The sequence below is a fragment of the Camelus ferus genome, chromosome 16 (assembly GCF_009834535.1).
Source record: "Camelus ferus isolate YT-003-E chromosome 16, BCGSAC_Cfer_1.0, whole genome shotgun sequence".
Taxonomy (NCBI): domain Eukaryota; kingdom Metazoa; phylum Chordata; class Mammalia; order Artiodactyla; family Camelidae; genus Camelus; species Camelus ferus.
The window spans coordinates 3791345-3818752 of NC_045711.1; the positions used below are offsets into that span (position 1 = coordinate 3791345).

Here is a 27408-nt window from a genome sequence, read left to right on the forward strand (position 1 = left end):
AACTTACCTTGCAGCAGTAATTTCTTTACATGTTTGTTTTCCTAGCTAAATAACCTCTCTGTTCCATTTTACTGTGTGGTTCAATCTTGGTGTACATTCTCTGGCTTATGACAAATACATGACATGCATCCACCATTACAGTACTGTACAGAAGAATTTCACTGCTGTGAAAATCCCTTTTGCTCTGTCAATTCATTCAACTTCTCTCAGTACCTGACGATCACTGATTTTTTTTAAAACTGTTTCCATAGTTTCAGAAGGTCATATGGTTGGAATCTTACAGTATGTAACCATTTCAGATTGGCATTTTTCACTTACTAATATGCATTTAAGGTTCCCCCCCTTGTCTTTTCATGCCTTGATTTCGCGTTTCTTTTTTGTGCTGATAATATTCTATTGTAGGAAGGTACCATAGTTTATTTTCCATTTTATATAATATTTGTTGAGGTGTCTATTCATATCTTTTGTCCATTTTTAATTGGTTTGTTCATTTTTTAAAATTTTTGAGTTTTAATAATTCTTTGTATATTTTGGATACCAGTCCTGTATCAGATATGTATTTTGTAAATATTTTCTCCCAGTCTGTAACTTGTCTTCTCATCCTTTTGAAATGGTTTTTGAAGATCAAAGTATTTAATGTATGAAGTCTGACTTACTTTCAGGGATCTTCCCTTTGGTGTGTATTTAAATTGACATTCTTGTACTGCTGTAGTCTTTTTTTTTTTTTAACATTTTTTTCTTGAGTTATAATCATTTTACAATGTGTCAAATTCCAGTGTAGAGCACAATTTTTCAGTTATACATGAACGTACATATATTCATTGTCATTTTTTTTTTCACTGTGAGCTACCACAAGATCTTGTATATATTTCCCTGTGCTATACAGTAAAATCTTGTTTATTTATTCTGCATATGCCTGTCAGTAACAAATTTTGAACTCACAGTCTGTCCCTTCCCACCCCTCTCCCCCTTGGCAATCACAAGTTTGTATTCTATGTCCATGAGTCTGTTTCTGTTTTGCTGTATTCTTAATTCAGTCTCATGCCAAATCTTGTAACTTCTTGGAGAGAGGATAATTTTATAAGAACTATTTTATGAGTTTTAGAATTTCTTACATTTCTCCTTGAATCTAAAATAAGGCTTCTTAACAAGAGTCTGAGATCCGAGAGGTCCATGGATAAAATTCAGAGAGTATGTAAATTTAGAAAGGAAAAAAATTACATCTTAATTTTCTTTAATTTATAATGAAAATTTCTTTCACTTATGATTATATACAATAAAACTGAAAGATTAGCTTGCTTGTGAGTTTGTGAGCAACAGAAATGATGGGTAATTTCTTTTTTTCCTGATGATTTCTTATCATTTTGACATTACTTATATAATTCTCTAATAATGCTTATGGTTTAAAATGCTGGTAGAGCCTGTCTTTTAAGATAACACACACACATATTCTGCCATATATCAATTTTTATAATCCTAAGTATTTTATTTTTTTTTAAATATTATTCTGAAAAAGAAGTTCCTAGGCTTCACCATATTGCTAAAAAGGTTCATGACACCAAAATTTTTAAGAGCCCGTTTATGCTTCGTATGATTCTATCTGTTTCAACCAAACACGTTGGAGGCTAAACTCCATTCACATCTTTTGGCTCAGCCTTGGTGATGCAGTTAGTAACTGGCAGTCCGTACCCATGGAGCCTGCTGATGTGATAGGGACTTAAAAAAAAGAAGTAAGGACAGAGTGCTAGGAGATGAATGTTAACTTGGTCTTTGACTTTTGGGGAAAGTTCTTCAAAAGGAAGTCAGTTCTAAGCTAGAACCAAAAGATGATTAGCAGAATATAACTTTTAGATCCTCCAGTAATAGCTCAGTTTTTATTTCTGTGTGTCTATATGTATTTCAAAACTTATTTTATATCAACAAGTTTTAACTGACCTCTAATAATTCTCTATTTGGTTAAAGGCTTTTTCATTGGATATATAATGTGGCCAATAATAATGATAGTGCTTGTTGGAATACTTTTTATAAGTTTAGGGAGATTCACTTAAAAAAATAAGTGAAACAAATCATATAGGAAAAGTTGACTGCTTGTTTTTTGTTTTTAAACCCGATTTTCCTCCAACTAGTTTACTTGCATATATATTACCGTTAAACTTATTTTTAGAGAGGCATATTTTTAGATGACAGAATTAAAATGTAATGGACATCAAAATTCAAGAACAAACCAGGAATATTGTCCACCTCCTGAGGAATTTTAAAAACAATGTAAGATGTACACGGTGGAATAACACTGCAAAGTGAATGAAGGAGAAAATGTAGGTTGTTCCAGCAGCATGCAGTTCGGCCTTGTATGGGACCTATTCAAGGGAGAAATTAAAGGATGCCATTAAATAGAGTTGTGAAACTTGTAGTTTAGCAGCTGCATTCAGTTTGCTTTTCAATTTCTCCTTCCCATTCTTGTTCATAAGCTGTGACTCTGAGTCCCGAATTAAAACAAATATTTTAATGACAACATTTATGATTTGGTTAGAAGTGCCAGAGAGGCCTCATGCTTAGATCTGGGCAGATTCAGTGTGGGTGGTGTAAGTTTGTTGCTTTCAATTATTTAGATACACAATGAGAATTTTTTTAATTAATAGACTTTATTTTTTAGAGCAGTTTTAGGTCCACAGCAAAATTGGGTGGAAAGTACAGAGAACTTTTGTGTATCACCCCTACTCACCCACAGACACCCACTCTCCCCTCACCCACCGGCACACCCACAACCTCCCACAGTATCCACATTCCAAACCACAGTGATGATTTTCTTACAATTGATGAGCCTATATTGACAGGTCATTATCAGAGTCCATGGTTTCCATTAGGGTTCACACTTGTGCTTTCTATAGGCTTTGACAAATTAATATTGACATATAGCCACCAATCTAGTATCATACAAAATAGTTTCACTATGCTAAATGTTTTTCATCAAATTTAGGACATCTCAGTCATTATTTCTTTCTGCCTCTTCTTTCCTCCTCTTTCCTTCTGGGGCTCCTGTTACTCATAGATTTATCTCCTTGATGCTATCTCACAGGTCTCAGAGGCTCTGTTCATATCTTTTCATTCTTTTCTTCCTCACACTGGATAATCTCAGTTGATTTCTTCTGCCATTGAAATCTGCTATTTGCCCTTCTGTTTAATTTTTCATTTTGATTATTGAACTTTTCAACTCCAGATTTCTTCTTCTTTTAGTTTTTTTTGGGGGGTGGGATTAGGTTAATTTATTTGTTTATTTATTCTTACAGGAGGTACTGGGGATTGAATCCAGGACCTTGTGCGTGTTAAGCATGCACTCTACCACTTGAGCTATACCCGCCCCTCCCCACCCTGCCCCCATTTCTTCCTTTTTTAAAAAAAATTATGTTATCTCTTTATTAATTTCCTCTACTTGGTGGGACATTGTTCTCAAACATTCCTTTAATCTTCTAGATGTGATTTCTCTGCATCCTTGCCAGCATTTGGTATTCTCATCATTTTCTATTTTATGTATATACTGGATTTAGATCCTCTGTTGGGGAAATGTTTTTTCCCAGTGAGAGGTTTGTCTTTTTATCTTTTTAATAAGATCTTTTGCAGAGCAAAATTCTTTGCTTTTTGTCCAATCTGTTTTTCAAAATCAACTGTGTTTCTGTGTTCATGCCAAAGAAGTGGTCGCCAGTCTGGGGCCTGAGGATTTTCCTCTATGTAATTTTCTAATAGTATTCTAGTTTTACATTTTGTATTTAAATTTATGAACCATTTTGTATTATTTTCTGAATAATGTGTCAGGCTAGGTCATGTCCTCCCCACCCCCACCCTAATTCATTCCTCCTTCATCGTGTTTTCAAAATATTCTCCTCCTTCCTTCAAAATACTCTCCTTCCACTGAATTATTTTCACACTTCTCTTAGTAACATACTTCTGTTGGCTATTTCTGGTTTTTCTGATGAAGATGACTCCTTTTAGAATTCTTTTGTCTGAGAGTATCTATATTTTGCCCATAATTTTGAGGAATATTTCAACTACATATGACAGTTTAGTTTGACTTTTTTTTTTTCTTTCAGTAACTGTCAGCTGTCCTTCATTGTTCACAGTGTTAGGCATTAATAAATCTTACTCCTCTTGATTAGTTGGGTACAGAACTGTACTTTTTTGGAGGGGCATATTGTAACCTATGTCATTCGCTCAAGTGGAGCCATTGAAAGTTTTCGAACGGTTGCTGAGTTCTCCTTACCCTTGTCTATCTCAGACTCCTCTTCTTCCTGCTGTTCTGTTCGAGGTGAGAGCAGCTACTTTTATTTAGGTTTTTTTGTATTGAATTTTCAAATAGCATTTTTTGAAACTTTGGTTTTGTTCCTCATCAGTTTGTTTTCTTATAGAGCAAGAACAATAGCCTCTTTTGATTTTATAAATCCAACCCAAAAGTCTTTTCACTGGTCACTTGAGCATGTATAGTGTTCACTACAGCACTAGGTCTGGAGAGTAACCTGTATACTTGTTATTAGCTCAGGCTGCCAGAACATAATAGCAAAGACTCAGTGGCTTAAACAACAAAAATTAATTTTCTTGTAATGACGGAGCTTAGAGGGAAATAGCTCAATGGTAGAGCACATGCTTAGCATGCACAAGGTCCTGGGTTCAATCCCCGGTACCTCCATTAAAAGAAAGGAAGAAAGGAAGAAAGGAAGAAAGGAAGGAAGAAAGGAAGAAAGGAAGAAAGAAAGAAAGAAAGAAAGAAAGGAGCTCTGTACCAGAGGATGAAGACCAAATATATATTTTTCTTATTATAAATCAAATTTCCAGCTGATTTGGTTTTCAGTGAGGTCTGTCTTCCTGGCTGACAAATGGCCACCATCCTGATGTGTCCTCACATGGCCTTTCCTTGGTGCAAGGGAGCAGGGAGAGGGAGCTCTGGGGTGTCTCTTGATAATGCTATCAAATCAGGGCCTCACCCTTATGACCTCATTTAAACTCAGAACCCTCTCCCCGCCCCCAACTCCACATACAGTCGCACTGGGTTTTTAGAGTTTCAATAGAGGAATTTTAGGGCTATAGAAATGTTTAATCTCTAACAGTATGTATGACAATGATTCAGTTACTCTTAGTTTTTAAAAATCTTCCTGGATCACAGCCCAGTTCTAGGTTATTTTGTTTAACTATGATTGTTGTATCATACTCCATATTTACTTCCATTTTCATTTACTCAAATATGTCTATATTTTGAATATATATATTCAAATTTGTCCAAAAGTATTACTGCTTGGTACAAGTTTACTGTTGTCCTGTGTTCTCTGCACCTCCCCCGCCCCCGCCCCACGTGCTGATTTTCAGCTCTTTAAGCATCTTACATCATTTTACGTCTTCCTGGAGCCCTCTTTTACCTGGCACTTATTTCTTGAATTCCATCTTAAATATCCTTTTGGGAAGACTTACTTGATCCTACATAAAATATCGTGTCCCTCCCATCCCCTTCACCTTGTCACTTAATAGGGTAAGTTACTTAATCTGCTTGGATCACTCCCAGTACTTCAGTTTCCTCATCAAAAAATTAAGGGCTATAATGGCATCTAAAATAATACCTAAAATATAGTGAGACCTCAATAAATATTAGCTGTTGTTTCATTGTTATTAACCTCCTCATCCTAGTTTTTAATTTATTTATATCTATCAAGAGTATTCTTTCAACATATTTTCTGTTAGAAGTAAGCTTTTATTTTTCCCCAAGTGTTAGCCTGATAATTTTCACATAGCTGATAGTAAGTATACATTGAATAATTACATTAGTTGTCTTTTTCTATCATTATAATCATGGAAAAACTCTGGCAGGGCAGAGATAAGGCATTAATTTAATGTAATTAGTCATTTTTTGAATAAAACCAACTTATTTCCAATTTGTGATTTGAACAAGAATTATTTCCCTCCCTCAATTGTGGGAGTGATCCATGATGCAAATTATATTAAATGCAGATACATGTATCACGTGTAATGAAGGTTGAAATATATAGTAGATATTAATTAAAAATATCTTGTGGAAACTACATCCTATTTATGTGATTATGTATGCTAGATTGGCATGTTTGTAACTATATTGCATTTGACATCAAAGAAGATATATATATATATATTTTTATTAATTAAACTGGAAATTAGAAACATAAAGAGGAAACTCAACTCCCTGTATAAGCACGACATTTCTAAAACAAACCTGTTGTCTTTAATTTGGTAAATAATTGATCTGCTTTCCAGAGGCGTTATTTCTGCCAGCTGAATAGCCTAGAGCTGTGAAGGGTAACACATCTACATTTTAAATAATTACCCTTCCTTGGCAGAGAAATTGCTTTTCCATCCATTAATAAGAGGAAAATGAGCGTTGGGTCTCTAGTAAAGTAGATTAAACATGTACCTCCTTGGATGCTTGACTGCATCTTTAACAGACTTGAAGTTTTTCTGGTTACTTAAATGCTGTATATTGAAAGATGATGGTGGTCTTGGGTTAATCATTTAAAAGTTGGATTTTTTGTGTGTGTGCACAGTTTTTCTCATCACAGCAAGTGGTCAGAAAAATACCTTGTCTTGATTTTTGTTAACATCTATAATGACTCATCAATTTATAGAATTATGTGGCTTCAGATTTTTTCATCTGACAGCTCTGGTTTGTTACTGCTAGTTACTTATACTATATCGACAGCAATTCAAAGGTCGCTTAAAAAGTTTATTGCCCCTCCCACCCTCCACAAGGGGATGTTTCCACTAGAGGTTTGTAATGACGCTCTTGTTTTTTCATCTTGTAAAATGTTGTGTTTTACTCACGTAATGAATTACTCCTTCAAGAATTTCTTGTCTTTGCCCTGTGTTCATTGTGGCACTGGGCTTGTATGAGAGTCAGAGGGAACTTTGCAGGTTTGACTTGCCATAAAGGACAATAGGCACTATGTTAGGGCCCACAATACTTCTAGGGTCCCACCAAAACGTTCCTTTTTAATACAAAAAATATATAAACTTTTAAGTTTATGGAATGACGCAATATACATTTTAAACCAACAATAGTAGTCATAAAACATAATTAAGAAGACATACATTGAAATGGTTCAGATAGGTACTCAAACCCAATTTCTAAAGACATTCGGTAGTTTTCTAATATTTAATACAATCTCAAATATACCCAAAATGAAGTGCTAAGTGATGACCAAATTTTATCCTCCATCTAATCATTTTGTGTTATGTAGTTTCTGATCTTCCCTGCTAGGACTTTGAATTAAATCTATTTTCAACTAAACACTGTGGAATATATGAATCATGGTGCTTTGATCACTCATTTGTCCAAGCTGCACATCTGAGACTTGCTGACCTCTGTTTTGACTCCTTACGTGTATCTGTATTTTTTAAACATCCCTCTATGGGTGCTATATTCTTTAGTTTTTTTGTTTGTTTGTTTCGATGTGTTGTATTTTCCCCCATAAGGGTAACATTTTAACTTTCCAACCACTCTGTTTATCGTCTTATCTTTTCCCTCTCTTCATTCATTTGGACAAAACCACCAGTGTTATCTCTTTCCCTCACTCTTGTTATTGTTTTGGTTTGCCTTCATTTTTATTGAACTATGGCTTATATAAAATAGATCGCACAAATCTTGAATGTATACTGCTGTCCTCAGAGAAAAATTATAACAACAAATATGCTTGTGTGTCTGTGTGCACACACTCACACACACCTGTATAAGCTCTGCTCAGAAAATTTAAAAGTTTTGTTTCATACATCTGTGAAGTACATCTAATGATGTTCCTTTGGAAATTCTTAAATTTCCCTTTCAAATTATATCTTATAGTCCTAATACATAAAGTACATTTTCTAAGCAGATCTGCCTCATATCCTCTTCTTTACTTCTCCTTCCTGTCTTCTACCAAAATTCCTATTAACCTCAATTCGAAGTGTATTTTATTATGAACTTGTAGTAATGATTATCTGTGGTATTAATTTAGTACTGGTTGTGTGTGTATCTGTGTACATAATTTTTCTTTCAAGATAGCATTGCATTGATATAATAACACAATCTAAAACTTTGATCTTTAGATTTTCCACAGTCTATGGGTTTCAGTTATCATATCTGCCAATTATCATATCTGAAAGCAGACATGTTTCTAAGACCATTGGAGCTATAAAACTCTGAAATTATATGATATGCTGTTTTCTGGGGTGGGGGAGGGGAAAGGAGTTAGTCTTTACAAACCATAGTTCCTTATCTTCCCAATATACCTGCTTTATCTAAAAATTTTACGTTTTTGCCATCCTAGTGATTTATTGTGTTTTGAAGTTACAATATGATATTGTAAGAAACATCGCTAAATTATGATAGAAAACCGTTTTCATAAAAATGTTTGATCACTTTATGCTTTGATTAGTGTTTTGTGTTAATATTGTTCACTAATAGTTAACTTTATTAAAAGTGAATGTTTAACTAAAAATAATCAATACAACAAGCTTATTGTAAAATTATATGAAAATTGAAAGGGTCTAAAAGGGTGAAATTGATCTTCAAAAGAATGAGTAAATTTTAAAAACAAACTACTTAAATTTCTGACTTACTCTAAATCTATACTAATGCAGAGAGGATGGTTTTGGGTAAATATAGTCATAGATGGATGAAATCAAATCCAGAAACTGATCAAACTTTCACATTCATTTGTTTTTCGACCAAAGTCTCAAAGTAATCCAGTAGGGATAGTCTGGTTTTCTCAGCAAGCAGTGCTACAACAACTCATATACTCATTTGGGAAACAGACCTTTCGTTCACACCATACACAGAAATTTAACTCTAAATAGATCATAGGCTTAATTTAAAACCTAAAACTGTAAACCTTCAAAAAGAAAACAAGATTATATCACTGTGACCCAGGAGAGAGAAGATTTCTTAGATAGGACACAAAAAATTCAAAGTATCAAACTTGTCATCATTACAATTAAAAACCTCTTGGGAAAGATATGATTAAGAAAATAAAATAGGATGCCATAAACTGGGGGAAAATATCTGAGACAGATTTACTTATATGTATATGTATATTTATAATGTAATATAAATGTACTTTTTAATGTATACGAAAGTGACAAAACAATTTAAAATGGATAAAAGATTTGAATAATTATGTCACAAAAGGAAATGTGCAAACAGCTGTTTAGCACACCTATGTCACTGATCACCAAGGAATTTGGCTTATTAAAACCATAAGAAACCACCAAGTACTCACTGAAATGATTAACTTTAAAAGGAATGACAGTACAAAATGTTATATTATGGAGCTTGTGGGCAAGCAATATGATACAGTCACTTAGGAAAAACATTTTCACAGTTTCTTAGAAAGTTAGACATACGTGTGACCCAACAGTTCCACTCCAAAATATTCACCTAAGAGAAATGAAAACACGTCCACACAGAACCTTGTACTTGAATCTTCATAGGAGGTTGATTCACAGTAGCCAAGTACGAGAAACAACTGCTGAATGAATGTATAACTGTCATATATTCATGTATTGGAACAAGCACATGCATGGACTACTGTTACCTGCAGTGAATAGGTTTAGCAAAATATCATGTGATTCCATTATATGAAATGCTAAAGTCGGCAGTATTAATTCATAATGACAGAAACCAATCAGTGGTTGCCTGGGGTCAGGCAATGGGGAAGAAATGGACTGCACTTGGACACAAGGGAATGTTACGTCTTCTCTATCTTGATTATGATAGTAGTTGCATTGGTATATATCCTTGTCATAGTCATCAAACTGTGCACTTTAGTTTTAAATTTGAAGTACAGTCAGTTTACAGTGTTGTGTCAATTTCTGGTATACAGCATAATGTTTTAGTCCTCTATACACATCTATTCATTTTCATATTCTTTTTCATTATGGGTTATTACAAGATACTGAATATAGTTCCCTGTGCTATGCAGTATAAACTTGTTTATTTTATATATAGTAGTTAGTAGTTAAGTTTCTTTTCTGTGTATGAAACTCTATACTTTAAATTTGTATATTTATTTTACATAAATTATATAGTAATAAAGGTTAATAAAATTTAAAAATTATTCTGGTATCTGACAAGAAATACATTCAGGCAACTGGAAAGATAAGAATACACATAGATATTTACCATTTTCCCCCATGTCTGTTGGGTGAATAAACTGTTGAAAACATGAATGCTAGAATATTTACCCATTGGATATGGCCAAAGTTGTCCTCAGATATCTAACAATTTCATGATGCAAAGTCAAAGGAAGAAAGCAGTTATTTAAATAGAGATGTTAGGACATATACAAATTATAAACTTACAAAACAACTTATAATAATCTGTGCAAATGTTGTTGGGGAACTGTAAAGTTCACAAGAATTAATACTAAAACATATATTTATTTTATGAGTGATACCAATCTGAATTCCCATAAAGATTTCTATTTGCCCCAGCATATTAGTGTTGATGTCTCTTTTTGGAGGAGAGTGTGAACAGCTGGTAATTTGTCTTTGAATTCATATGTGTGCATGTGATAAAGAACCATACAATTAGGTAGGTGTTATAAATAGGATATGGCAAAAAAGTCGTACCTACTCATGTTTCCAAGATTTTACAGCCTATGCCCAGTGGAGGTTTGCTACTCTTTAATTTTGCCTTTTGGGCTAACCAGCTGACGCCCAGTTGAAAAGACTTATGTTCTTATGAGGCCACAAAAGCCTTAATGTTCAGTCTCCAGCTCCCTCAGATTTTGGAGGACGCCATGTACCATCAGCAGCTTTAGTCACCATCCTCTTTTGCTAACGCTCATCTATCAAACTTAAGGCTGAGAGTGAAGGAGAGGAAGCTTCCAGATAAACATACAGCAGCGCCTAAACAGCTAATCACTCTAGGCTTCCGCTTCCAGGCCCTATAATTAGAAGCCCTTCTTTTCCTTGTGTTCCCAGATGACGCAAATGCTTTTTGTGGCTTGGCACCTCATTTTGGGCGTGGGTTTAGTTTATGGCCAGGCTAGAGTCTGGTTTAGTCTTCTGATGCTGCATAAATAGTTCTCAAGCCACAGTCTACTCTGTACAAGTTTTTCCTTTTATGTATATCTGCTTTTTAACTTGTTTTCTAGAAAAAAAAAAGTTTGTCATTTCTCCCAGCAGAATGTGTGCAAAAGAGGAAATTATAAATTAAAAGAAAGCACATGATTGGGGTGGTGCTATGCTAGCTATTTCTCTAGTTTTTAAAACCTTAAAAAATTATTTTAAAGTTTTATCAAAAAATGTGAGCTCATGGCTGAACTATAGAAGCCGCATTTGCATGGAGAAATAGAAAAAGGAAACTTTTGAGATAGTTTACACAGAAGATAATAAGGATAAATTTTCAATGGGCTAATTCTCTAAAAATTTGAATGTGTTTTGCATATTAGAAGCATTGCAAAAAAGAGATATTAATATCCGTTTGAAAACCTAGGAGCATGTTGAAAAGTTTTCATCTGTGATTATCATTCGTATGCAAAACAACGATATTCTTGATTTGGCTAATAGGGACTTTTATTTCAGTGCTCATTATGAGTAAAATATTGACATGACTATGAAAGAAACCAGGTGAAGTTTATCTTCAGTAGATGAGTAATATGTTTTCCTATAAATATAAGTTTATCCTATTTCTTTCAGAATGATATTTCCATTGAAGTGTTTGTCATGTGCAGAAAATAATTTTGTTGTGGGAATGTGGAATCAGAACATAGTAGTGGAATGGTGATAATTGTGATAAATATACCATAACTAAGCAAAAAGTAGGAGGAGTTAAGAAACACTGCCCACAAAAGACAACATGTCTAACCTTAGAAGTTTATTGTTGGAGTAGCAACAACAATATGGAATGAATATAAAGTATGTCATTGACCTCATGATCACAGATAGGCACACAGTGGGAGGCAATGTTTTTAAATATGATTATTTTAAAATCTAATGCAGTGACTAGAGCTGTACCTTATATTAGCTAATAAATAGCAAACTGCAATATACTTCATCTTCGCATATAAATGGCCACTTTATTTTTCCATAAGTGCTTAATATTCTTTCATAATCTTTTCTTTCTAACAAAGAAAAGTTTTAAGAATGAAAAAATATGCTTTTGCTTCTGCTTCCCACAGAAAACAAATAGAAATCGTGGACAAATATAAACAAACACACAAAAATTTAAATATCAAAAAAGCCAATATAGATAACTAAAATTGGATATTTAAAATAGTGAAATTATCCAAAAAAAAAAAGTGGGGGGAAGGAAGCAAGAATAGATAAACAAACAAAAATAATAAACAAGGATACAATCAGAAAAAAAAAGGTATATATAAATTCACCCCTAATCATAAGTTACGCTAAATGTGAATGAACAACAAACAGCAATTAAAAGTTTTAGACTGGAATGACAAAACTCCTAATTGTTGTCTGGAACAAACTGATCTTATAGTATAATCATAATGAACATGGAAGTAAAAGAATAGAAGAGCATATTTCATTCATATACCAATCAAAACAAAGCTGAAGTGATGATACCAATATCAGAAGTTGACTTCAGAACAAGGGCAATACCAGGGTTAAAATGGGACATTATGGTAAAAGAGGAAATTCATCAAGAACTCATAAGAATCCTAAATGTGTATGAACCTAAAAAAGTAGGTCTGAAATTTAGGGAGCTCATATAACTGGAAAAAAAAAAAAAATCCAAGTTGTGCTTGTAGCTGTTAACTTCTATTCAGTAATAGAACAAGAGATCAGGCAGTCAATAAGTAAGGATGTTGAAGATCCAAGTAACACTATCAGTGAACTTGAATTAATTGACACTGGTAGGGACACAGAAGGTGTTCAAGTGTACATGGAACAATTACCAAGATATATCATTCTGAGATATAAAACAAACTTTAACAAATTTCTTGTCATAATAGAATTAAACTAGAAATCAATATATGAATGATACCTGGAAAGTACCCAAACATTTGGAGACTAAACAACATATCTTAAAATAGCTCATGAGTAAAGAAAGTCTTTAGGTAACATTTAGAACTGAATGTAAAAGAAATTGCAGCCTATCAAAATTTGTGGAATTTATCTAAAGCGAGCCTACAGGGAAATTCATACAAAATATGCTTGCTCTGGAAAAAGAGAAAAAAAATTCCTAGCACAGTAATCTAAGCTTCCACCTTAAGAAACTTGAAAAAGAAAGGAAAAAAGGTAAAGTAAGGATGATAAAAGAAATAGTAGCAGAAGGCAGTAATAGTGAAAGAAGGAAGATAGGAGAAATCAGTGAAATGGAAAAGAGAAAACCAGTGACACCAAAATGGTTTCCAAGAAAATAATCTATCCAGACTGACCGAGAGAACAGAGAAAGGACAAAAATGTTCAATATCCAGAATGAAAAAGTGGATGTTACTAAAGACCCTGGAGCTATTGATAAGGACCATGTCTTTGAATTACAGAACGTGATTCCTTGAAGAATGAAAATTACATTTTACATTTCAAATTAATAAAATTTAAATTAGAGAGAAATTACATTACTAAAAATATCTAACAATCTTCACACACACACACGAGTCCCACATAGTTTTACTGGCAAATTCTACTGAACATTTCTTCTAGAAAGTAAGTATAAAAAGAAAATTACGTAAGGCCAGATTTACCCTAATACCAAAAGAAACACATTATTAGAAAAGAAAACTACAAACCAGTATCCTTCAGGAACACAGTCTTGAAAATTTTCAGTAAAATAATAGCTAATTCAATCTAACAATGTATAATGAAGGATTTTGACCAAGTGAAGTTTATCCCAGGAATGCAGGGCTTGTTCAACATTTGATAATTATTTGTTACTAAAATTCACCATATTGATTGACTAAGGATGAAAAACCACATAATCATCTCATAGGTGCATAAAGCACTAGACAAAATTCAACATCTCTTCATTATAAAAACTCTCAACAAATTAGGAGTAGAAAGGAACGCCCTTACCTTGATAGAGGGTATTGACAAAAAGTCTACAGCTAGTTTCATATGTGAAGATTGAATATGTTCTCCTAAAACTTGGAACCACGCATGAGTATTGCTCCTCAGCACTCCTGTTTACCTCAGCAAATGTAGTAAGTCAAAAAAGGAAGATCTTGAACTATGTCTGTTCACATACTACCTGATTATAAAAAAAATCCCTTGTGTTCTACATAAAACCCCCTAGAACTAGCAGAATATACTTGTCACTGTAAAAGAAATATCAATTATATCTCTATAGTAACAAGGAAAAACAAATAATTGATACAGAGTACCATTTCTAGTAGCTTTAAGAAAGTATGTTTATCATCTGTATGCTGAATGAAGAGGAATAAATCACAGAAGTCATATATCAAGAAAAAGGTTTTCGTAGATCAGGAGGCTCAATATTGTTAAGATGTCCATTATCCTCACTGTAGACATCAAAAAGCTGAAAAGGCAATGGAATTGGATAGCCAAAACAATCTTGAAGAAAGATCAGAAAATGAGGACTCACTTTACTTGATCTCAAAAATTTTCTATTAAGTTAAAGTAAATTAAGAAAGTGTGGTATTGTTGAAAGCATGGACACAGACATCAGTGCAATAGAATAGCACTTCCAGAAAAAGACACAAATGTGGCCAGTTGATCTTTGGCAAGTTGACAGTGGATATAGAATAACAGATAAAGAATAGTTTCTTCAAGAAATCCTGCTGGAACAATTGGACATCATTTTCAAATAGTTAATTTGTGTGATAGCCCTCACTTTATACAAAAATTAACCCTGAGTGGATGATAGACCTAAATGTCAAACTATGAAATCTGTCAAGAGAACAGAAACTTGTTGTGATCTCCTGTTAGGCTCAGAGTTCTTAGCTATGGCATCTCACCAAAATTAGAAACTTGCTCTATGAAAGACACTATAGATAATTTCAGTAAACATTATGCCCGGGCAGAGACAAGCTTTAAACTGATGTGTTAACGCATTACTAGTTGTGTAGTAGATAAATTGGACTTATAATTCAGGTTTTGAGAAATGGAAAACATGGAAGTGGGTTTTAATTCTGTGGAGAAAAGCCTTTCTTTCATTCTTTGTTACCAGATTTGCTATTTTAAAATGCTTGCGAACTCTGTAAATTCAGGCATTTTAAAACTTCTCTCCTGGATGTATGTGGAACATCATAAAACCTTTACCTGTAGAATGCTTACTATGCCTATATCCTGATGTGGCGTTAAGGTTTTATAGTCACACAGGGAAAACACCCAGTGTTTTAATTTTTTTAAATGTGTGAAGTTTCTTATACATTTGGTAATTTTTTCCCTTTGGTAATATTTTAAAGCATGATGAGTGCTTTGTGAAAATATTTCATCTACGTACGTAACAGTTTTTATTTTTACCCCTTTTTGATGTGTCCTTCAGGAATGCTTCTAGTCACAACAGATACCCTGGGCCATGATTTTCATGTCTTCCAAATTTTGACTCATCCTTGGTCCTCATCACAAAGTGCTGTCCATCATCTGTATACTCTTCACAGGGGAGAAACAGAAGCCAAAGTAAGTTGTATATTTTTCAGAAGGTGTTTTCTTTGTGTAATATGACGTCTAATCCAGCTAGTTATAAATAATCATATTGGAATTTAACATTAATGTTACTGAGATCATGTTGTTCTTTTAGAGTGGGTCGGATAATTAAGAAAAAGTTCTTGTCTTATTTTGACCCAGTAAATACATAAGCAGTTGGTGAAACACTCAATCAGTGCATTGGATAAGACAGAAGTTTCATTTATCCTTCTCCTTCTACCCTAATACCATTTCTTGCCTCAGAGAAAACCCTGTTATCCATTTGATACCCATCTTTCTAGACATTTTCCTAGGCATTTTGATTCTATATACTTGCATACATACACATACCCACACATACATGTAAATACATATATATTCACCTAGACTGCAAAGTAATCGAGCTCTGTAAGGTATATGACTGTATGGATAATATTCAGTGGTATGCTGGAGCCAGCTCATAGTTACTAGTGAGAACCAGCTCTGCACAGTAGGGTGGAATCATCCATGGTAGGAGTGTTTGCATAACGGAAATCAGCAAACACTTCAAATCAGAGCTACTTTTTTCTTAGGGAGCCAGTTTTTAACATTTACCAGCACATCCCTGTGCACATAAGCACATACACACACGCACATACACACACAGACGTATCCATATATAATTAAATGAACACTTGAATTAAGCACCCTGATAAGTGCATTACGTGCATTTAATACTCTTAATATCACGTGGTAGATACTGCAATGTTAAAAGTAGCGTTAAATCCCAAATATTCTGAGAGCCTGTGGTTATGCATTTACTGGTAAACTACTGTATATAGCTTATTCTGAGAGAGCGCTCATTGACCCAACACCATTTATTGACTAGTCCATTCTTTCCCCGTGGTCTAACATGCTGTTTTTCATGACTTCCCGTTAAAATTTTATGATAGAAATCTCTTAACTGTATAGAAATCCATGATTTATAATGATACTTAAAAAGGAATCATTGGGCATTATTGTAGGTTGCTTGTTTCCTAACTCATTATTCTGAAAATTGATAATTAAAGGGAAAGTATCCAGCATTTACCCTGCTTTTCCTGTATCAGTTTAGTAAGATAACTAAGTAGTTGATGAGGGAATTTTTTTTTAAATTGACAAATCCCAGTGTAAAAAAATGTTAGAATTTAGACTCATTTTGATGATCATTTTATAATAGATACAAATATTGAATCATTATTTTACATATTTGGAACTAATGTTGTATGTCCATTATGTCTCAATGTAAAAAAAGGTAGAATTATAAGAATCACTGTGCTGCTACTCCTAATGGAGCAATGGACATTGGCAGTAAAACATCTGTGTTTGGTTTTAGCTGATGAGTCTTAACGTTATCAATGTGGAACAGTCACGTATCATGTGCTTCCCAATATTATGTAAGAGGATGTATACAACATCATCTGTGAAATATTTCTGTCCAGCCCTCTAAATTAAACCTGAATCTAATTCAGCCTCTAGATATAATTAGCACTTTAAACAAAATACAGAGATAGAGGGACAAGTGAAATAGTACCGTGGGAGTACAACTAGCCGAATCTAAAATGTGGGAAATTCTTCGTTACAGAAACCAGGGTGTGTGGCAGGGGTAAAAGTAATTTTAGAGAATAATATCTAACTAGAAGGTGTGGACCTTGTTTGAATCCTGTTTCATAGAAATCAAGTATAAAAATCTATTTTTCATACAAATGGTGAGATTTGAAGATTTGGCTTATTAAGAAATTGAATGTCCTTATTTTTTTGTGATGCATATAGAAGTATTTACAGATATGTGGAATTTGCTTTAAAATGATCTAGCAGGGAGTGTTGGTCAGTTAAAACAACAAATAAATCACAAATAGGGATATGGTTATGTTGATGACAAGTGTCTTAAGAGGCACACCAGCCAAATGCAATGTGTGACCTTTGTAGCCTGATTTAAACAAGGTATAAAGAGTCACTTCTGAGACAGTTGGAGAAAATCGACCTTGAGCTGGGAATTATGTGAAACTAATCAGTTCATTTTGCTGCGTCTGTAACTGTGTTGTGGTTTGCTTTTGTTTTGTTTAAAGAAATTTTCTAAGTCCTAATCTACTGGCATATATCCCAAAGTCATCCCGAAGTAGTTATGGGTGAAACAATATGATATATCTAGTTTGCTTTTGAATATTCTGGCAAAGCAAAACAAAGAGATAGATTAAGCGTAATATGCAAAGTGTTAATGATTATCCAAGCTCGGTGATGTTGATATTGGTGGTACATTATAGCAATCTCTATACTTTGTGTATATTCAGAAATTTCTCTAATAGAAAGTAAAAATCAAACACTACCTTTCACCAATATGATGCTGTTTTATGTATTTTAGTTTTATAGTCTGATTTATTTTTCATTTTCAAAAGCTTCCCCAGCTATTCTTGGGCATTTTCTCTTTGAAATACATTTTGGAGTAACTCTGTTGAATTATGTAAAGTTTATGTTGGAGTTTTTTTGTTTGGATTGTATTCAAATTACATTTTTATGCAGTTAGAATTCACATCATCAAATATAGAATTTTTGCATCTAGGAATTTATTACATTTTTAAATTAGTTGTTGCTGAGGTATGATAAACTATTGGTTGTTTTGCATCAAATTTGTATCTTCCTGCTTTGCTAGACTCTGTTGTAAGATCCATTAGTTTTTCAGTAAAATTTTCTTAGATTTTGTTAGTAGAACATACTTTCTGACAATTCTGATAACTTTTGACTGTTTTAAATTTTATTTTTCTTGTTACATTAGCTTGGAACTCTGAAACAATGTGTAACTGTAGAAGTGATAGTTGTAATCTTTTCTTTGTTAATAGTACTTTTTATTTTTTTTTTTACTTTCTTATTTTGTGCTATTGCTAGTATCTGTTTTAACCCTAATACCATACTGTTTTCATTATCTTAGCTTTGTAATATGGTTTGAAATCAGGAAGTATGATGCCTCCAACTTTGTTTCTCTTTGTCATGATTGTTTGATTGCTTTGGTTATTTGGGGTCTTTTGTGCTTCCTACAAACTTTAGGATTATCTGTTCTAGTTTTGTGAAAAATCCTATTTGAATTTTGATAGCGATTGCCTTGAATCTGCATATTGCTCTGGGTAGTATTAATTCATCTAATTCATTAGCATGGAACATTTTTTCATTTATTTATGTCTTCAGTTTCATCAATGTCTTATGGTTTTCAGTGCATAGATCTTTCACCTGTTTGGTTAACTTTTTTGACATATTTTATTATTTTTGATGCAATTATAAGTGGAATTTTTTTTCTTAATTTCTCTTTCTGATAGTTTGTTATTAGTGTATAGAAACACAACTGATTTTTGTATGTTTGATTTTGTTTCCTGCAGCTTTACTGAATTGGTATATTGGTGGTATGATTTGTTTTAGTGGCTTGTTGAGTGTTTTCTATATATAAGATCATGTCATCTTCAAATAGAAACAGTTTTTTTCTTCCATTCCAATTTGAATGCCTTTTAATCATTTATTGTTTTTTTTTTTTTCCTTGCCTAAGTCATCTGGCTAATACTTCTGGTACTATGTTTAATAAAAAAGGCAAGAGTGGGCACCCTTGTCTTGCTCCTGATCTTAGAGCCAAAGCTTTGAGCTTTTCACCGTTGAGTATGATGTTTGATGTGGGGTTGTCATATATGGCCTTTATTATGTTCAGGTCCATTCTCTATACCCACTTTATTGAGTTTTTATCATTAATGGATGTTGAATTTTCTCAAAAGCTTTTCTGCATGTATTGAGATAATCATATGATTTTTATCCTTTATTTTGTTAAAGTGGTGTGAATCTCAGTCAGCAACTAGATGCAGGCTGATTGGAAGCTGAACTCTCAGGCAACAGCTTTTAAAGCATGCAGATTACTTCTTTCAGGAGAAGACTGGGAGAAGGATATTTTAGACTGCTGCCTCTATGCTGTGCCCTGGGTGGATAGTGGGTTAAGAGAAGTCATTTAAAACTATGTAAATATCCCATTCCTCATCAAACTGTGTATTACTCCTTTTATTTACATATATCATTCGATTTAATAAATTTCTATTTTATTAAGTGGGTTATATTCATCCAATAATTATTCTAATACTCAAAATATCCCAGATTTTTGATACCTCTTTTGTATTAGCATTAATTTGTCATTGAATTTTCCTTTATATCCACCCTAAAAATAGAGATCTTGATTAAGCTTCTTGGTGTCTCTAATCCGTAGAACAGTGCCCTGCACATAGACAAATGTTTGTGGGTACAAATGTTTGCTACTGCCAATGCCATTCCTATTTAACAGGTAGGAAAATCAAATAGACATTATTAAAATGAGTTTGTTCTATGTCACACCCTTTAATTTAGGAGATTGGAAATTTCTAAACATCAAACATCAAGATCTAAGGAAACTCAGTGACCGTAAAATTAATTTTTATAAGCTTCTTCTGAAAGTGATCTTGAAGTGATGTATAAAATTTAACACTGATGATAAAATCTACATGGCACGTGATCTGTCTGTCTTTGAATATTTTAAAGTCATGTCATTCTGGAATCTTCCAGGAACTCTGAGGGTGCTTTAATCAGGCAAAGAAAAAAAATCAAGTATGTGGATCTAATTATGTTGAATTAAGTTGTTTTGTGATCTATGACTTGGGATATCCTCTGCATCTGACAGTAATTTTCCTCATAAAGTACATATGCAGTTAGGAAAATATTCCTCATTTTCATCTGTAAAGTCATACGTAGTAAAACCTTACAATATTTTTTTAAAGTATACTTCTGTGATGTCTTACTCAAGCAGACACAAGTAGTTTTCGTACTTAACATGCCAATTTTGATAAATTGTAAACTATTTTGAAACATCTGCACATCAGATAAGTATTACTTTTACTTTATCAGAGTAGTCCTGCAAAATGGTATGATTAGTATGTTTAATTCTGAAGGGGAAAAACGTTATTGATAGCATTTGATGGTCAATTCAGGAAAAAACAGCCCATGGTACAGGAAAGGGGAGCCCAACTGGAGCCTAGTATGCTCCCTCTGTGGTGAGATATTTCTAAGAGTCCAGAGAGATGAAGATCGTAGTGTTCTCAGGACAGAGATGAAAGCCACAGAGAGCGAACCCCTCAGATCTGCAGAGAAGTCTGAGACCAGGGGAAGAAGCACCATCGTACCAGTGAGGAAGAAGTAGAACTGTTCATTTAAAGATGACGTGATTATTCATGTAGAAAATCTAATGGGATTCTACCCAAAAAGTTTGAACTGATAAGTGATTTTAACAGGCCTTCAGGGTATGACGTACTAGCAACAAACAGTTGGTAATTGATAGTTTTTAAAAAATTAATTAAAATTTTAAAATAGTAACCAATGTATAAGACTGTACTCTGAAAACTATAAAACCTTGCTGGGAGTAAAGACGTAACTAAATGGAGTATTAAACTGTATTCTTGGGCTGGAGTACTTAATACTGTTAGAATATCATTTCTCTTGAAATTGATCTGTATAATCAATACAATCTCCATCGAAATCCCGGCAGGACTTTGAAAATTTGGGGGTAGAAATTGACAAGCTAATTCTCAAATTCATATGGAAGTACATGGGATTTATATTGGGCAAAATAATATTGAAAAAGAAAAAGTTGGATGGCTATCACTACCTGATATTAAGACTTATTAAAGCTACAGTGACTTTCAGGAACACTCCCATCTGTATGTACAGTTGATTTTTGACAAAGGTGCAAAATAGAGGAAAGTTACTCTTTTCAACAATGGTAATGGACCAACTGGGCATTTACATAAAAAAATCAATCCATATCTCATCCCATATACAAAAATTAACTCAAACTGGATCATAGTTTCAAGTATAAAATCCACTATTTTGAAGCCTTGAGAAGACAACATAGGAGAAACCCTTTCGGTTAGATATAAGTTGTCTGGTATTTACAGCACATTTTAAGGAACTCTCCAAAAGTCAGTGAGTGGAGGAACTGGATCTTCCATACATTGCTGTTGGGGATGTAAAATGGTACAGCTGCTCTGGAAAATAGTTTGGCAGTTTCTTAAAATCCTAACAGGCGCTTTCTCTGCCACTCGGCAACCTTGGTTCCAGGCCGTCCACAACATAAAATTCACATTGTTCTGGATGATGTACAAATTTACTGCACATTTCTTTCTGGTGGTTGTTGTAACAAACTACCGTGAACTCGGGGGCTTAAAATAACAAATTTATTTTCTCACAGTTCTGGAGGCCAAAAGTCCGAAATCAAGCTGTTGGCAAGGCTACCCTTGCTTCAGAGTTCTAACAAAGAACTTGTTCGTTGCCCTTTCCAACTTCTGGTGACTCTCAGCATTTCTTGCCTTATGGACACATCACTCCAGTATCTGCCTCTGTGGTCTCATTTCCCCCTTGTCTATGTCTTCTCGTCTTCCATGGATCTTATAAGGGCACATGTGATTCCATTTAGTGTCAACACTGACAATCCAGGATAACCTCTCCAGGTGTAGAAATTAATCACATATTTTGTTATATAAGGTAATAGTTACTCCTTTGGCGTATAATGTACCATATGTAGGTCCTAGGGATTAGGAACTTGATGTGTGTTTTTTTGAGCCACTGTTTACTTCACTACAGTCCACCCCTCAAATTTAGGATCCCTTCATGTGCAAAATACATTAACCCCATTCAGATATCCCTGAAGGTCTCAACACATTACAACATGAACTCTAACTCTAAAATGTCTGTTTAAAATGTCATCAGCCCCAAAGTTCCAATCTCTTCATCAAAATCATACAAATCAGATATGGTTGAGACCCTGTGTATGATACATCCTGGAGTAAAGTTGTTCCCCATCTGTGTAGAAGGAGAGGATATAGAGAGAATGAGGCAGAAAAAAAAAAGTATGAAGAAATAAATTGGAAAACTTTCCAAATTTGTTTAAAGACATATGTTTAAATATTCAAAAATATTAAAATTATAACATTTCTATATAAGAAATTTTAACATTTTCTGGGGGTTATATTTGTGTACATGTAATGCATTTAATAACTATAGCATAATGGACCATTGGTGCTTGGGTGAGAGCAGGTAAATGGAGCTATTTTAAGGTTCAGTGTGCTACACCAAAAAAGACAAGACTTCATTTAAAATGGAACTCTACAAAATGTTCAATTAATTTAAAAGTAAAGGCAGAAAAGAAAAACAAGAGGCACATGAAACAGCAGAGAGAAACAGAAAATAAAATTAAATGGTACACCAAAAGTCAACCATATAAATAATTATATTAAATATTAGTGTATTCTAATCTAAAGAACTCCAGACTGAAGGAACAAATTACCTGTTAAAGATTCACTCTGGATATAGAGATATTCATATGAGGATAGTGAAAGCATCTGAAAAGATTTGTTATGCAAATAATAAACATAAGAACGTTGAAAATTTGGCTATATTAATATCATGTGAGATAAAAGTTAAGACAAAGCCTGTTATCAGAGATATTTCATAATGTTCAGGAGTCAAACATCAGGGAGATTAAAATGTATATGCACCTAAAACAGTTTAATAACACTTTCTCAGCATTTGATAGAACAAGTAAGGGGGAAAAAAGGGGCAAATATCTGAGCAGCCCTGTCAGTGATATTGTCTTAAGAGATAAACAGCTAAACCCCAGCACCTGTAGTATATTTATGCTTTTCAGTTACGACACTGTATATACTCTGAGTGATACGAAACAGTGGATAATCCCTGGGACAAAGATTATCATTGATGGGTTTAGATGGAAGTCACTGTGCAGCGCAGGGCAGCTTGATTCCAGTCACTCTCATCAGTGGGTGGAAGCCTACCTTGGGCCTTAGTGACCCGGATTCTTCAGTTACCAGCTATTATTTGCTTGCACAGCTCATGGTCCTGAACGAGGGGCATCTGTAATCTGCCAGTATGTAGTCTACCTCATGTCAAACCAGAGCATTGGCCAGGCTGTTGGCTTCTGCCCAAGTTTCAGTATAAATATAACATTTGCAGTCCTTTGGAGTATTGTCTAAAGCAGGAATCAGCAAACTGTTTCTTTAAAAGGCCAGGCAGTAAATATTTTATACTCTGCATTCTTTATGTTCTCTGTATGACCTCTGTCCTTGTGGCATAAGAACATTCATAGATAATACATTAATGAATGGGTGTGATTGGCCCACAGTTAGAGTGACCCCTCAGTTAAAGCAGGGGACAGCTTTCCAGTATCCTGCTGTGCTGATTGGTCCTTACATTTGTCCCTCCAGGGTTTTTGTTGGTGCTGTGCGGCTAGCCTGGGCCAGTGGACACCATCACCTTTCATCTTATCCAAACTGTCACTGAATCAGGCATTTAAAGGAAGCTCTGTGAATCAGGGGCCTGTTGAGCCAGGGGCATTGCTTCAGGCAGTACTGTAAAAATAAAGTAGCTGTAAAAACAGGGTGCTGCTAGGGCCAGTCTGGAACATGTTCTTGAATATACCATTCCCATGTGGCTAGCAAGCCCTGTTGCGCCTTTCCCATCATGCTCATCACCAGATTTGGATCGACCCATCCCATTGTGAGTCTGGAAATTCACAAGGCCTCCATGGGCCAGTTGCTCAACTATAAGGACTTGGTAGCAGGTTGGTAGCTGCCATCTAAAACAGGCAGTGTACTTGGTCGCTGGATCAGGCAGGTGGCGATGTTGTACTGGGTTAACACCTCTGACTACCTTAGCGGCCATTAAGTCTCTACCTCAACTTTTCCCTCCTGGGGTTCTGTTGTTTCTATTACCGAAGGTGGGAAGGAACCGAAAGCCTAGCAGGTAGGCTGGTGGGCGCGTGTCTCACTCTCGCCTCAATCTGCATGGCAGGGGATGCGCCCTGACACTTACAAGCATGTCACTACAATCAGTTAAGCCATTAATACCAGTAAAACATTCATCTGCATGAGCCACAACAATAGTACACCCACAAGGGCACTTAGCTCCTCTCCCTTCCTGTGAACTGTGCTTACATTTCATTCCAGGGTATTTTTCTTCCTGCAGGGACATGGGCTGTTTCCCACTACATGAGACTGTAGACTAATGTGTTTAAGGTGCCCATGCCGGTTGTCCCAGTGACAGCTGCCAGGCATTCTCTTTATCCCCTATCTTGGTGACAGGGGAGGCCAGCCTGCAGATAGTCTGAGGGCAGCTGGGAGCGTTAGCCTTTTTTTCTCTCTTGGCCAAGTGTGGGAGTTGGTTATTTCCCTAGGGGCATTGGTGCTGCTTGCCATTGCTCAGTGAGTGTCCGGGCTCAACAGCCCCTTCCTTTCTGCCCCACTCCTATCGCTGCCACCGTTCACACAGCAGTCCTTGGCACCAGGGGCCACCCCTCACCCTCGTCTCTATGCAGGTTCAGGCTGCAGCAGGAACCAGTTCTGTTATCACTGCTGACCCCATGGTGTTTCCAAGGTGTCACATTTTCTTTCTTTTTTCTTTTTTAGTTTAAATTTTTATTGAAATAATCATAGATTCATATGCGCATAAGAAATTGTACTAAGACAGCCCATGTACACTTTAACCGGTTCATCCCAATTGTAACATTTTGCAAAATGTGATTTCACCAGATTTACTCGCATGTGTGTACCAACTTACTGCATTAACCTTGTTGCTTTGTCAGAGTTACAGTATTTTTACTGAAAGTGTATTTATCAAACTTGATAGAAATTATTAAAGTGTTGAGTTGGGAATGTCTCTAGAACTTGTATATGAATTCTGATGCAGGTAGCTTATTTTTAATATTTTTCTCTTCATTAAACATAACCTCGTCTGATGGCTTGGACTTTGGCTAGTTTGTTTTTTGCTCTGTGGGATTTGTCTTTACGGTTTTGATTGCCATTCTTACAGGCTTCTGAAAGTATAGTACTCTTGGATTTGAGACTTTTTAATCTAAGGATTCTCTGCTTTTGAGTTTTCTTTCTTTTTTAAAAAGAGACTTGGAAAGGGAATTTAATACATTAGGCATATTGGGTTTGGCTACAGAAACAAACTGCTATTTAACAGTGGCTTTAAAAAACCCAGGATTTATTTTTCTCACTTTACAAGAAGGCTGCTGCTGGTTTTGGTACAATTGCTCAACAATGTCTCAGTAACTCTTGGTCTTTGTCTCGTGATTGCTTTATAAATTGCCACTCTAGTGGGCATCATTTCTGAATTCAAAGCAGTAAGGTGAGTTCAAGGAGTAAGGACAGCTTCAGTGATGTTAATTCCTTTCATCAGGAAAGCGAATACTTTCCCAGAGTCCTGCAGTAGCATCCTGATTTTGTCTGGCTGATCGTAACTACGTCAGCACCTGCTGTAAGCAAGGCTGTGGGAGGCACTTAGGAAGCATCTGTGCTGGTGGCAGGTGAGGGAGTGTAGGTTGGAGACTGGCTGTGAGGTTTGCCATCCACTAGTTTCATCTGTATAACTGTAAATCAAGATAGAGAACATTGTCATCATCCCAGAAAGTTTCCTCCTGTCCTTTTCAGTCAGTCTTCTGCCCCACTCACCCCCTAGGAAATCATTGCTATTACTTCATTAAAAAAAAAAATATCTTATATATGATTTCTAAGGTTTGGTATGGGGCTGGGGAACTGCCATTTCGGGTCAGTTTATTTTTCTTTTCTAGCTCCATTTTACAGACTTTAGGTTCATATCACAGTCATTATCCGAGGGTTCTAAAGCTGCAGGTTTATTGGTCATATCTCCCCCAAGACCTCCTGACATCTCCTGAATTGTAATTCTGAAGGTGGCACCAAAGGGTCTGTATGCCCTACAAATAACGCGGGTGCTTCTTAACACGCTAAAGTTAGAGAGTCTCTACTTTAGATTTTAGGATGTTAAAATAACCCTAAATTTTAAAATTGCTGTCATTAGTTAATTGGGTTTGGGGGGTAGATTTGGGGCATAAATTTGGAGCCTAGTCTGATGCTAATTTCTGTATCTTAGACACTTAAATGTAGTTACCTTAATTCTCATGCTCAAATACTCTTATATGTAATTTTAATTCAACCTGTTTCGGTGATTAAATATACATTTGGGTTTTTTGTTTTGATAAAATGTTACACATAATTGTATGTCTGCTGTATTAGATTTTTGTTGCCCCAGATATTTTTGTTTTGGATTATTAAATCAATGAAATTGATTTAGATTGCCAAAAAATATTTGTATAAATTAGAATTACTGGAATACAGCTGCAGCATATTTTAACCAATAACTATAATAGCTTTCTATAGGCCTAATTGGCTTCTAGTAGCCAAATTTTACATCATTACAATAAGAAGCAAGTGTGAGATGTTATAAATATGCCAAATAATACATTTAAAGAACAATAAATTATATAACCTAATATACATTTGCAAAACATTTTATTAAGCACTCTGTGCATTTTATTTGTATCTCATTATTTAAGAATTGTGACATTTGTTTATTTAAAAGCTATATATTGATAATAATGAGTGTCCTAATGAGAGTTCCGAGTCCAACTTGTTTGATAACGTTAACTGTTATACCATTCTGCATTTTGTGGGTGGGTGACTCGTTATCATCTGTAATGTTATTTAAAGGATTAAACTTTCTCTAGTTTCTTGACAGCCAATGTCTTTAACAACTCTTCTCTGCTCACTTATGTATCCTGATGTATCTTTAAGGTCACAGAGCAGAGTCACTTCTCTAACAGCAGTTTTCCAAGGAAGCATTTAGGTGGAATTCCACCTCTTGCCTTGATACTGATTTTAGCACCACCTCATATCAGAAGTATTCTTAAAATGAAAGAAGGAAACTTCTTTTCAT

At 34.7% G+C, this 27408-nt stretch overlaps 1 protein-coding gene across 24 annotated transcripts in view; it reads left to right on the top strand.

The window, feature by feature from the left end:
* The window catches only part of BCAS3 (BCAS3 microtubule associated cell migration factor), a 483031-nt gene that overhangs the window by 135825 nt on the left and 319798 nt on the right, over positions 1–27408 (top strand). For all 24 annotated transcript variants that reach the window (XM_014552809.2, XM_032498340.1, XM_032498338.1 and 21 more), the window contains one exon: positions 15452–15585. In XM_014552809.2, coding sequence (XP_014408295.2) covers positions 15452–15585 — 134 coding nt within the window. The remainder of the gene's footprint in view (positions 1–15451; positions 15586–27408) is intronic.